The sequence below is a fragment of the Hipposideros armiger genome, unplaced genomic scaffold (genome assembly GCF_001890085.2).
Source record: "Hipposideros armiger isolate ML-2016 unplaced genomic scaffold, ASM189008v1 scaffold_604, whole genome shotgun sequence".
In the NCBI taxonomy this organism is placed as follows: domain Eukaryota; kingdom Metazoa; phylum Chordata; class Mammalia; order Chiroptera; family Hipposideridae; genus Hipposideros; species Hipposideros armiger.
Window position 1 is genome coordinate 258,116 of NW_017731954.1, and position 13,276 is coordinate 271,391.

The following is a 13,276-nucleotide window of genomic DNA, read 5'->3' on the forward strand; positions in this document are numbered from 1 at the left end:
TCGTAGATACAGAAAACAAACTGATGGTTGCCAGATGGGAGGGGTTTGGGTGGAAGGGTGAAAAAAGTGAAGGGTTAAGAAGTAGAAATTGGTAGTTACAAAATAGTCACAGGGGTGTAAAGAAAAGTATAGGGAAATATAGTCTCTGATATGGTAATCACTATGTATATTGCCAGGTGGGTACTAGACTAATTGGGGGTACTCACCTGGTAAATTATATAAATGTTTAAGCACTATGCTGTACATCTGAAACTATTGTAATATAAAATACTTAATATTGAATGTCAACTGAAATGTAAAAAATAAAATAAAATAAAAGCAAAAATATAAACAGAAAATACTCATTATGACAAAATAAACCCAAAAAAACATATTGAATATTTTAAATACACATATCCCTTAAACCATGAATCTATTTTCCACTCAATACAGATTTGTTTATGGCCTTGATTTTAAACTTTCTTCATCCTTACTTCTACTTAATGTAGTTTGGATAACTTTAATTTACAGAAAACAAAACGTTTATAATCAGAGATTCTTCTTGATCTTTTATTTATTTTTATATCCTACTTGTTGGTTAATGACACTTAAAAATATCAGAATAGATGGAGGATTGCTATAGGCTAATGCTGTCCATTGATTTCCATGTTTTGACTATCTCACAAAATAGCATGTAAATTTTCTAAATAAATGGAACTACTCAGATAAGATGGGTTTTCTTTTTAACTGTCTACAATGTCTATTTAGTACTTGGCACAAAGCTGTTGAATGAATACTGGTAGCTACTAGTATGTAAGCATTTAAAAAAATCAAAGTATATGATTAGCATTTTAACTATCAATTACATATGTTTGAATCAATTTTTATTCAAATAGTTCAAATTTGCTAACGGCAAAACCCTCACACTTACTACATAAACATCCTTGTTTGGAAGATGTAAAATAAACTCCAAAATATAAGCACAAAACCCTTTATTAAGATGGAAAGATTTAGTTTCATGAGGCTAAATTTTTGGTTTTGTTTGTTGTTTTTGAGTAGCTAACTTCCACTGACTGATATCTTGGAAGATATAATCACATCGAATAAAAAGCTTGTAAAGTTTTTTTTTTTTTCAAGGAAGACGTTTCACAGGAAAACTGGTAAAATTTAGAAAGCATATGAAAAATAGAGATTAGAAATTCAATTTTACTCATTTCCTCCTAGTATATATACAAGGAAATGACATAATTATATTTGGAATTTAATGGTAGATTTATAAAAATTGCAAGTTTAGTCATCTCCATTTGTATAAAGTCAGGTTGAAAGGAGAAACTATGTTTCTTAAATATTTCTAAAATCTTGTTTAGGTAGTATTTTAGTTTAACATATCATAGAAATAAGCTAAGAAAGAAACTAAAGTTACAAATGGAAATGTTTACTTTAAAAAACACATTTGGTTAGTGTTTTTTTTAATATAAGAGATTATTTAGGCTAATTTGAATAATTAAATAAGTAAGGTTATTTATACAGTCATAAAGAAATCATTAATTTTACTTAAGATTTTACACTTTTGAAATAATAATCCTGATTTCTTCTGAAAATCTAGATTTCATATTCTAAATTTAAGTACACATTAGAGAAATATTTAATTCTCTTATTTACAGAAGTGAAGAAGGCCCTCTAACTAAAAACTAGAAATGGTAAGTTAGCTCATTTTATCAATTCAGAAATTATAAAACAGATCTTTACTAGTAAGATTCAATACCGGGGGTGCCCCCAAAAATGTATACACATGACTTGTATTCATCTTGTTATCGCTATATGTTGAGTATTAAAATTTTAATACAGTTTATTCCTTTCTTAAAATGTATATACATTTCTTTTGGCACCCTCTGTATTTTTTCAGTTCATTATTTTTCAACATTGCTTTCTTTTTTGTAAATTAAATATGTACAACAAAAATGCTAGTGTTGAATGAGTTGATCTTTGTTTTGATTTGGAATAATCTGTACATAGGTGTCACTGTGACTATTCAGAACCATTGTTAAGGGTGAAATTCGGTAAATCAATAATGGAATTAGACTTAGCACATTTACAGTTCGATTCATGGCATAGCTCACTATCTAGCCACTTGTCAGTTTGATCCACCCTAATATTCAGCTGTTTTCTCTTTGTTTCTCCTCTCACTGATTAATTTAAGAACTCTATTTTGTTCCCTTTCTCAAGGCTGCCCATACTTCATTAATCCATTTAATCAACAGAATCGTAACCTGAAAATAGCCATTTCTTAGTCCTCAGGTACCCCGGACGCTGGAATCCGTTTTGCAGTTTTTACTGGTGACGCATAAAGCCACAGGCCGCAGTGGCCAAGTCAAGTCAGAGTCAGGAGTCCAGAGATAACATTATCTTAAAACAGACCAGACCCCAGGAAGCAACACCAGCCCTCAGACCTGCCTGACTGACTCCCCCTTTCCTTTGTTCTTCTTATGTACCTATAAAACCCTCTGCCCATTCAAGGATTGTGGCTTGTCTCTCGATTTTTAACTTTTTCAAGCAGCAGGCAGCCAGACCCTTAGCATGGTATCACCATCACTCCAGTTCAACAGATAAAAATCCTGCTTATCTCTTGCTGAGAAGGAAAATATCTCCTATCAGATATGTGCAATCACTAAAAGGGGATAGAAAAATTGGAGTAAATAGATGATTCCTCAATTTCACATATATCTTGTATAGTGTACTTTATTTAAAATTCAGTTAGAAAATTTCCCATATCTTTTCACCCTAGCTAAGGATAAAAGCCAAATAAATTTTAATTTTTCTTCTTAAAGTCAGAATATAACTTTAATCCTAATATATTTAATAAATCTTATAACTCCCTTATTCTAGTTCCTAAAAAATGCAGTCACTTAGTGTTTGATTGCAATGGAATGTTATTTTCAGATAATTATAATAAATGTTTCTTCTAAGATACATTGCCAGCCTTAAGAATGCAGTTCACAATTCTAGGTTATATCCCAGCTGATCTAACCTCAAGGTGGAGTTCCAAAATTCCACTTAAAGTCAATAGAAGTTCTAAGAAATATAACAAAAAGAAGTTCTAAGAAATATAACGAAAATATTTTTTAAATTGCATGCATATATATGTCTATCAAAATTTCTCTCAGATTTCTTGCCCTGCCTTCAGCATTATATTGAAATTTATTCAAATTTATACAACATTGTTTATAGAAACCGAATTTTTACATGATTTCAAGGCTCATTCCCAAATGATTTCAGATAGTTTTGCTGCAGTTCTGATTAAAGAACACAACAAAATCCTTTAATATTTACCATTCTATTTGACTTATAAAAGTGATAGCTGTGACCCAAATAGCTCTAATAAAATTAAAATATGATGTAATTTCTTTGATCATTGATGAGTACAAATAGATTGTGTTCAATCTCAGAATCGAAATATTATGGTTGCCTGTTGAGATACAATTGGTACCATTCCATTTTGTGTCTCATAAACAGAAAGTTCCAACAAACACTGAGCAATGGTTCTAAGGACCTTTATATTTCTAATCCGTTGGCCAGAGAAGCAACAGAAAGCTAAATTACATCTTGACACTGGGCCATTAAGTCAGCTTTGCTGCTGTTCCAAAACTCCATTGAAGCATTCACCCCAAACCAAACTGTTTCTGCCTTGTTCCTTGGACTAAGTTTCAGTCAGAAATGTCAGAATGGGCATATGGATACACGATGTGTCCGTTTCTTCTTTTCCCGAATGTGCTCTTTCATAGCTTGGGTTCTGGCTCCCTGAAGATTTCAATCTCGACTCCAAATCCTACAGTTCGGGCCTATGGCTGTGACTGCTCTCGCCCCCTTCTCACCCCCTCCTGCTCTTCGTGGCTCACCGGTTTTTCCGGACAGTTGTCTGTTTTCCTTTGCCAAATTGCCCTGAGTAGGTGCTGACCCTCCACCGCTGGACCTCGGGGGAGCTGTCTCCTGGGTATCGTCACAGGACATTGCTGTGCACCAGGATTACTTGTGGTTCCTGTCACTGGGCCTGTCTGATCTCTGGGACTGGCTGCTCTGCTAGAGCTATTCCTTTGCTCAAGGTAAACCATAGGATCCACTCAGGGTTCAGTTGTCTCCTGAGCTATATTCAGTTTTGCTGCTCCTCTGTTAGCTCTAAACATAAGAATGGATTAGCGAGTAAAAACCTTTCATCCTAAATGTAGTGCATTATTTCTTTCTTTGACCTGCTGATCAACAAAAGGGACCTTAGTGTTCAGGTTGCAAATACACATTTACTGATAGTAGGACACCATTGTGTGACCAATGATGACTTTTGCTCCTGCCTTCTAAGTGTCTTGCTGATGCTCCTCCATTTTCAGTCTTCAAAGGCTAAGATGATGTTGAGCGAACTACAGAATGTTAGTTTCTACAAGTTGTGTTAAACTATTTGGTCATCTGTGTTGTATATAAATTATTTAGTTCTGTCCTAAAGAAAGAAACTGCTGATGTAGTGTAGGAACCCTGGTGCCAAAGTGTTTAAGTATATTGTGGTGCTTACGTGATTGATCAATTTTAAATTTTGCCAAAGTAGTCAAAATGCATATTCTTTTAACATTTATTAAAATATAATAAATTACTTTCATATTAAGTAATATTCTGAAATTACAGTGGACTTCATATAATAAATATCTTTAATCATAAAATGCCTCTTCTCACCAAATATACATCTGCTACCCACACTCTACATCAAAAGCAGAAGTTAAAAATACAATATGGGTATGTAAAAATCTTCAATTTTCCCTGGTAGTAGAAGCAAAAAAAAATGAATATTGAATAGCAATATTCATTTTTTAACAATTCAGTCAATGGCTTTTTGACCCTTAGAGAAAGACAATTTCTAAGGCTCAACTAGCGTTAGTGCAAATGAAGATATACCTTCGAACAAAGTATCTTCCTTCTTTAGATATAAAACAGAGGCAGTAAGCTACAATACTGTCAGCTAAAAGTTTTCTGACACACTTTGCCTAAATTGTGGGGATTCATACCATGGATGTCAGGTATCATTTGTATAGTTCTATAAAAATCCTTCAAAACCCCATAGGAACCCACAAATTTCCACAATTGGCACGGTGGGGATATAACACTTTTCAGCTGAAGGCACTGTACCTCTGGGAGGATCTTTTTATTAAGAGGAACTAGAATGAGTTGTAAGTGCCACATATGGGGACTGGAATAATGTAAAAAAGAACAGCAGCTACTGAGCCACACTTGTAGCATTTTTTTTTTAAAAAAAAGATGAGATGATAAAGAGCTGGCATAATCATAAGTTCTCCTCACTCACTTTGGAAAGAGATCTCAAAGCTAACTAGCAAAGTTAATAAAAAGTTTAGAGATTAAATAAAAATGGAATTAAATCAGAACAAAAATTATGAGGCCCAGGAATGTTAGGGAGAAAAAAAAAATAAAGGTGACTGAAAAGCTGTGAATTAGAAAATCCATGAAAACATAAGGAAAGCAAAAAAAAATGCTTTTATGTTTAGAGCTTTATAATGCACCTTAATGATCTCAAATATCAGCAAAAATAGTGCAGTTTTAACAGCCATTTAGACAATGAGAAAGCGCATTCCAATCGCTCAAGTTGTCAGTCACTTTCAACTGCTTCCCTCTGAAATACAGAGCCAATTTCAAATGCTTTTGTCCACAGACAGATCTAAGGTCTGTAGGGATTTTATATAAAAATACCACCAACCAAAGGTGTAGGGTCTGCAAATTCTACATGTGCCTACAAATAGCAATTCAAGTTTTAAGACAGCATAAGAGAATAGAAGAAAGGTAATATTACATGCTTAATATTTTCATTATGTTTCATGACAACTCACAATTCATATTGGACTTTCAATACTGTTTTAAAAATGGGAGTCTGAAAATCCCTTTTAGTTGTCTTTGCTTGCAAACTATTATTTCCAGGAGAGGCTGAAGTTTATCATTAGAATGATAATAACAACTGAGGTTCTCAAGAGGCAGAGGATGTTGTAAAGATGATGTGGACATGCGATGTACAGAAAGTTCTGGGGCGTGTAGACTATGCGTTCCACATGTTAATTAAAAAGATGAATGTGATCCCTGTCTTGTCCTGAAATAGAACTACACAACTCATTCCACATGATACCTCAGCCTTTGACTTCCTTACCCTAAAGTTTTGGTTCTTAAAGACACAACAAATTTATTTTCTAGTCTTATATGAACCGTATTAACATTCTGATTCTATATAGATCATTAACTCTCAAACTTCAAATGTTTGCTTTAATAAGAGGGAGAAAATAACAATCACCAGCAACTAATATAGAATATTAGCAAGTAGAACCATGAAACGACAGAGAAGCTAAGGGCATTCAGGAATGAAACATAAGAAGTGATCTGAAAACTCAACAGTAGGAGACTTTAATAATCAGAAAAGGGACCAACATGACAATGGAAGGCTTTGTGCATAAAGCCCTCAATATGAAACCAGCCCAGGAACAACATTCCTTTTGATCTCTTGAAACAAAATTTGGAAATAGCAAAGTGGGACTCTCATTTAACATTTTTACAGGAGAAAAAAGGGCAAATCTGAGCCAACTTAATGAGAGAGAGGAGAAACAATGGCTTACCGTATTTCCCCATGTATAAGACGCACCGTAATTTGGGGGCCCGAAATTTGAAAAAAAAAAAGTATTACATAAAGTTATTGAACTCAAGTTTTATTCATCATAAAATTCATACAACTCCTCATCACTGTCAAAACTCCCAACCATTAGCTTGTCCTCATCTGTGTCTGACGACGAGTCACTGTCTTCATATATTGCCTCGTCCTCAGTTCCATCTATGGCATTTGAAATGCCACACTTCTTAAATGACTTGACAAAGATCTACAACCACTGTATAAGGCACACCCAGTTTTTGACCCCAAATTTTTCGAAAAAAGGTGCATCTTATACATGGGGAAATAAGGTAATAAACAAAAACAAACAAAACTGAGTTGAATCAAATATGGAGGGTGCATCATTACATGTTTCTTTTTGCTTCAAGTTTGGAAGGAGACAGGAAACGGATTGATTCTACCAGTAGAAGTCCAGTAGGAGTTCACCTTCCAGGTCTACTCCCAATATTTTCTTCTCTTTCCATTCATTAAAGTCTTAACACGTGAGAGAACAGAGTACATTTAAATTATTTCCACCAGAACACAGCATCAATCATAGTTCTTAAGTTTCTTAAGGGGCAAATATTGATATAAAATAGAAATCTAAAGTAATTTTACCCATATTCTATAGAACTCTGAAAATCAGGTAATCAGGAAATATTGGCACTGAGCTGCATGAGGGAAGAATTTTATAAATTGTAAAGATACTCAGTTCAGACTCTTCAGGGAAGTATCCTTTACCTTTGTTCTGACCATGATGCCTCTAGAACTCTTTAAACGGCAGTAGAAAATAAAGATTTAAAAAACCATTTGATTGAAAAGAGTCAAAACAACTTTCAAAAACTTATGTAGAATCTATATTATTCCACCTGGTTTTAACCCTTCCTACTCTGTCCTAAAACCCCCTTGAGTTACACTGCATTGACCACGATATATTTTTTTCTTTTTCAATTTACCTTCAATAAGGTAAATAAAATTTAACAAGGTTTGGGAGATAATCACAAATAACATGAAGAGGACTGCCATTTTCTAGTCACATAACTTTGGACAGTTATAAAATACACATTAACTAAATAATTAAAATTAAAAATAAAACTTAACCAGTGTACTCTGCCAATAAGTCTTTGCTCCCTCATAAAGATGAACTCTATCTTTATGGAACTCTTCTTCCTAAAATCTCTTATTTTCCTTTGTTCTTCAGGGTTCAAAGACAGTCCTGGATTTTACTCTAACAGGTATTTCCGCGTGACGTCAGATGATTTCGAGCTGTCACCTTACATCTGGTTCTTCCTAGTCAGTAGCAGGTGATTAGTGAATGCCTGCTCTGTGTGATGTCATGTGTAGGGGGTTCATATGCTATAATATGTTTAAAATGTAATCTCTGTCCTTAAGTTGGGGGATCTGCCGAATGAGCACACACCCACGCACGAACACACACATGCTCACACACTGTGGTAGTTCCAGGTAACGGTGCAAGGAGTAAGCCCTTCGGAAATGTGGAGCAAGGTGTGGGTCCCCACAGCAAACCTACCTGGGGACGTCTACTGGAAAGACAGGACTAGGCCCTTAGGGAAAGGTGGAATTTAGGGGAAAGAACGAGAGAGTGAAAAACAGAAGAAGGAAAGGCAGAAAGGCAAATAGTTAAGGCAAAATAAATGCACTAGTTTGGCCAAATCCTTTATCCAGGGCACTGTAGAGAAAATGCTGGAGCGGAGGGAGAGTGTTGATGTTGAGCATCAAAAGGAAGAATATGTGTGATAATTTGGCAACACTAGTTCTCCAAAAATAATTTATAAGAAGCTTCAAAACATCTTCTTTACCAATCTCAGGAATACTTCTATATTCTACTGTATAGGGTTTTACTACTTTGGAGTTGAATAAAAAGACAAAAATAAAAAAAAACCAGTTGCGTTTTGTCCTGAATCGAAGGACATTTATGTTTATGATCTTGGATTCAACAGGGCAAACGCTAACCTCGTTGCTTTCCTTCTTGGGCCTCATCTCATGCGGGTTATCGAGCACTCTTTGGGTGCTTTCAAAGTGGCTGCCACCTGCTCCGATTTCCTCTGTCTCCGGCGTCCAGGCGGTTGTCCTGTTCTGGAATTTCTTTTCCCAGCACTTCCTACCAATCCCTTGCTCATCATTCCCAGTCTTGCACATAAGTCAGATACTGCGTTCTGCAAGCATTTCTTCGGCTCCAAGCATATCCTTCCACACCTGGCCTCACTCAGCCCTGGATCACTCAGCGCTATGTCACACTCCCCAAAGCACAGCTCTGATCCCGTGAAACTCAAGCCCATAACATCAGAGGCTCCATCCACATTGACTAAAAAAAACCCCTTGGCTCGGTATTTAAGACACTCAACAGTCTGGTTCCATGGCATGTATTCTAAATTCTATTTTACTTTCTATATTCTAAATTCCTATCAAAACGAATAGTCAATGTTTTCTAGGCACATAGCCCCGAGTTCCTGTTTTGGGTTGGTGTTATTCTCTCTATTTGAATTGTTCATTGTCTACAACCTCAGATAACATCGTCTTATCTCCAAAACCTTTTACCTCGCTGACTCTGGGTAACCTGATCCCGACCATAAATTCCGCGCTCATTGTTAACCTTTTATGGATCTGCTTACTTCATGAATTATGAGAAGAGCTGGGAGGAAAAGAAAAGGGACTCTCAAGGAAACCAACCACACGTTTACCGAGTGTTTTGAAAACTGTATTAAAATGGGAACTACTTTAATATTGTTTATAGTCTCATTTATAGTAACGATCAGGTATTACAAGAGGTGATATCAACCAGTAACTGTGTATACAGCACTATGAGGGACACACAGAGAGCAAGGATTATGTTCCAGGCACTCATTTCATTTGCAGGAATCCTATGAGGTATGTATTACTAGTTAGCTCATTTTCGGCTGTGACAACTGAGGAAAATGATGGCTCTCACTCAGCTATTACGTGCTGCCTCTGGGATTGGACCCCTACAGTCCGTCACCGTGTCCTGCTGATGCCACCAAGCCTTCCTGCTTCTAGTTTTACAACCACATCAGCATGGCTACCTCCTTCAAAATAACAAGTACCATGACTTCAGGACACAAAAGTGTGCTATTCAAACGTTTTACAAAAATCCTTTCACTTCCGTTTAATTTTCCAACTACTTTGAAGTGCATTCCATTATATGCTGCCAAATTTTGATTGAGATATAGTATTTTTTTCTTTGCCTCACAATGTACATAAAATGCCTAACATTCTTTAAGTATAAGCATCTAACATCTCTATAAAGATGAAGATACAGAATCCTGAAATGACATTCTATCAACAGTATTTGACATCTTATGTACAAAATTCCAATGACAGCAGCAGAAACAGATTCAAAGAATGAATGTCAAGTCAATAGTTTTCATGATAATTAAAATTTTCATTATAATTTATATAAATTAGGAAAAGACAAAATTTGGTCTTCCTCTAATTTTGATCTTTTCTGAAATCCATTTCCAGCAAGCCGAGGTAAACTTTCCTTTTGTCTTTCTAAGAAAAACACACATAAATATTTTTTTACATAGCTCATAGATTGACTATGAACAGTTTAATTTTATAAAGCCATAGTGGCAGCACATCAGGCATTAAATACACCATTTTTATATATTGTTTTTAACATAATATTTTTTCTCTGAGATATTTCACAATTATACTGTAGCTAAGTTAATACTATAATGAAGACTCTAAAATACCACTTGCCAAATGAAAACTACTACTAACCTAAGAATGCCATAATTTTGCCTAATATTATTTCAGGCTCTAAAATATAATGTTTAATAAACTATTTTATTGAATCATTAATTTTTATTTTAATACCGACACTTACACTTAAAAAAAAATGCCTCTCTACATATCCCCTAAATATGGTCCATTGCAGCCATCATCTACTGCATGTTAGCACAAGGAGTCGCATCAGCAGCCTTAAACACTTTTATTATGAATGTCTTTCATTTCTCTAAAGTAGGTCTTTTTTTAAAGGGAGAAAACAGGATCTAACTCTTGTTTGCTCTTTAAACTTTTATTGTTTAAGCATTTTATACAGGGAGCAAGCATTAGCGTACTCAGGAGAACTGCTGAAGTAAAAGGCCTCCAGCTACCCTCTGCCTGGCTGATGGGATAAATCAGGGATATAAAAACTTTTGTCTGATTGCTCACTTTCCTTGTTTTAGAGTACTGCTACTCTCGAGAGCATATATTCATGTTCTCTGACTTTGAGTTTTATTACTTCTTTTGTATTATTTAATACATCTAAAGAACTTCCAAAAGACAAATTTTTCCATTTTGAAAAAGTAATGGTTTGGAACCTGATAAAACACATTAATGTTCGGTGTGGTTTGGGCAAAGCTACAGAGTGAAAGTGCTAGAAATCAATTAGGCACGTTCTTAAAGACATTCACATGTCAACAGAGTAAGATGTTTAAAAAGTCAACAAAAATAATATTCTGAGAAAGGCCAAATGAAGATAGGCCCATAGTGCATTTCTCTTTCAGATCTTTGACTAGATACTTAATGCAAAAATAGGGGAAGAAAGTAGAAAAAATAGAGAAAGTAATATGCTTACCTCAATAACTTGAAATTAGAAGTATATGATGTTTAACTTTAGGAAGCACATGTAGACATAAGTTTTAACTCATCCTAACCACTGAATGGTGTATACACTTAATTATTCATATTCTAATTTTTTCCCCTGAATTGTAGGTTTTACCAGGATCGCTACTTTTTAGTAAACAAGAAATTGATATGCTTGGCCTATTGAATAAGGCCACACATTTTTAAAGTGTCACACACACTTCTGAAATCCACAATGTATCAATTTTTAATACATCCACTCTCCCAGCTCCATTAAAAAGATGGTAGGGGAAAGATTTTAGAGTAATTAATGATATAGTTAGCTGCTAAATATTAATAGGAATCGTAGTCTTGCATAAAATATAACATATAAACGTTGCCCATACAGATGCACCAGTAATTAAAGTTGAATATGTAATTACACTGATTTATAAGACAGGCAAAAAGTTACACTTTACTAGCTTCTATGTAAACTGTGGGTAACAGTTAAACTTTGCATTTTATGGTTTATAAAAACAGGCACTATCTTGACTACAGTTCATAAATGGTTTAGAGACCTGTAATAGTAGTAAAAATTATGACAACTTATGCCATCACGACTATTCTCACTGCACCATGCAAACCAAACCATGATAATGACCATGAGAAGTAGACTCATCTTAGACGCTGTTTCACACCCAAGAGAGTGTGAGCCGTACTAAGAATCTGTAGAGGACTGCTAGTACGATAATTATTATAAGACATTGGAGAGAATCTAAAAGATGTCTTAAAACTGATTCTGGTACACTTTTTCGCATAACGAACATGGTGCAATTTACCTCCACTTAAACTTGCAGTTTTTACTTACACATCATTCAAAACTTCAGAAGAATACCACACGCAGAGGTCAGGAATCAGGGCTGTGCCCTGCGTGGAGTCTGATACCCACACTTACATGTGTGGCTGAGGTGAGCAGCCGGGGCTGCTGTTCCCATTGCTGTCGATGTGGTCCAGGGAGCCATTGAGGTCTTCATGGACGGCCTGCAGGAGGCCGCTGGACGCATTGTTGATCAGTCCTGGGTTGCTGAGCAGAGGTAGGCTGCTCTCCGCCAAGGCAGCCTAGGGAGACGAAGGGGCATGAGACAACTTTTGAAACACCCTTTGAAGTAATTTTTAAAACATGTATCTTCTTTTAATGGGTTAGAATCATGATGTAGATATTTTAGGAGCATTTAAATAAAATGTACGGGAAGGGTAAAATTTCTAATTGGCAGCTTGTGGCAGAGATACCAAGGAAATTAAGTGTGATGTGAAAATATAAACGACAGTGATCCCAGAAAACTTTGTCACTCATGTTTCAGTCAGCCACATAATGAAATGGTGTATCCTCTCGCGTGTACTGAGAAACCTTCAGGATAATATAAGCAGTTGCTCTGCTTTTTAAAAATGACCAGAACTTAACTCAAAATAAAGAAGTCCTGACATTTGCCTCCTCTGCATAAAAATTATATATTATAATTAAACTTTAAAGTTTTTGCCACAAGCACCATGTTCCCCAACACTATGATGTGAAATCATTTATGACAGCCTGGATAAATATTAATGCATAGCCACATGCATTTGCAAAAGCCTCTATCAATCTCGCATTTGCAGAAAAACCGAGTGTTCCAGACTTTGCCACAGGGTGTCCTTCTTGCTTCTTCACATCAAAAGTATCTGGAATTAGGACCGGTGCTCTCTACAGTACTAGGTACTACAACTTACTTAGATGATCAACCAACTATTAAGAACAATGACAATCCCACCTAAAGACAAAGCCAGGATAAAACTTAAAACACCCAAAGCATTCAAATACAAGGATAATGAACGGAAAGGCGCATTCGACGACGTTACCTGCAAACTGGCATTAAGGGCTGCTCCGTAGCCTAAACTGGTAGGTATATTTTTTACTAAGGTTGGGCTTCTGCAAGAAAAAATATAAAGGTGATTTATAAGTAAGATAGAAAACAGGTGGATAAGCAATAACCT

General features: G+C 35.5%; 1 protein-coding gene across 1 annotated transcript in view; it reads right to left on the bottom strand.

Annotated features, from left to right (window-relative positions):
- The window catches only part of FOXP2 (forkhead box P2), a 614,071-nt gene that overhangs the window by 21,642 nt on the left and 579,153 nt on the right, over positions 1-13,276 (bottom strand). The window contains exons 19-20 of the mRNA XM_019624737.1: positions 13,142-13,211; positions 12,204-12,367 (exon numbers count right to left, since the gene is read on the bottom strand). Of these exons, the coding sequence (XP_019480282.1) occupies positions 12,204-12,367; positions 13,142-13,211 (234 nt within the window). The remainder of the gene's footprint in view (positions 1-12,203; positions 12,368-13,141; positions 13,212-13,276) is intronic.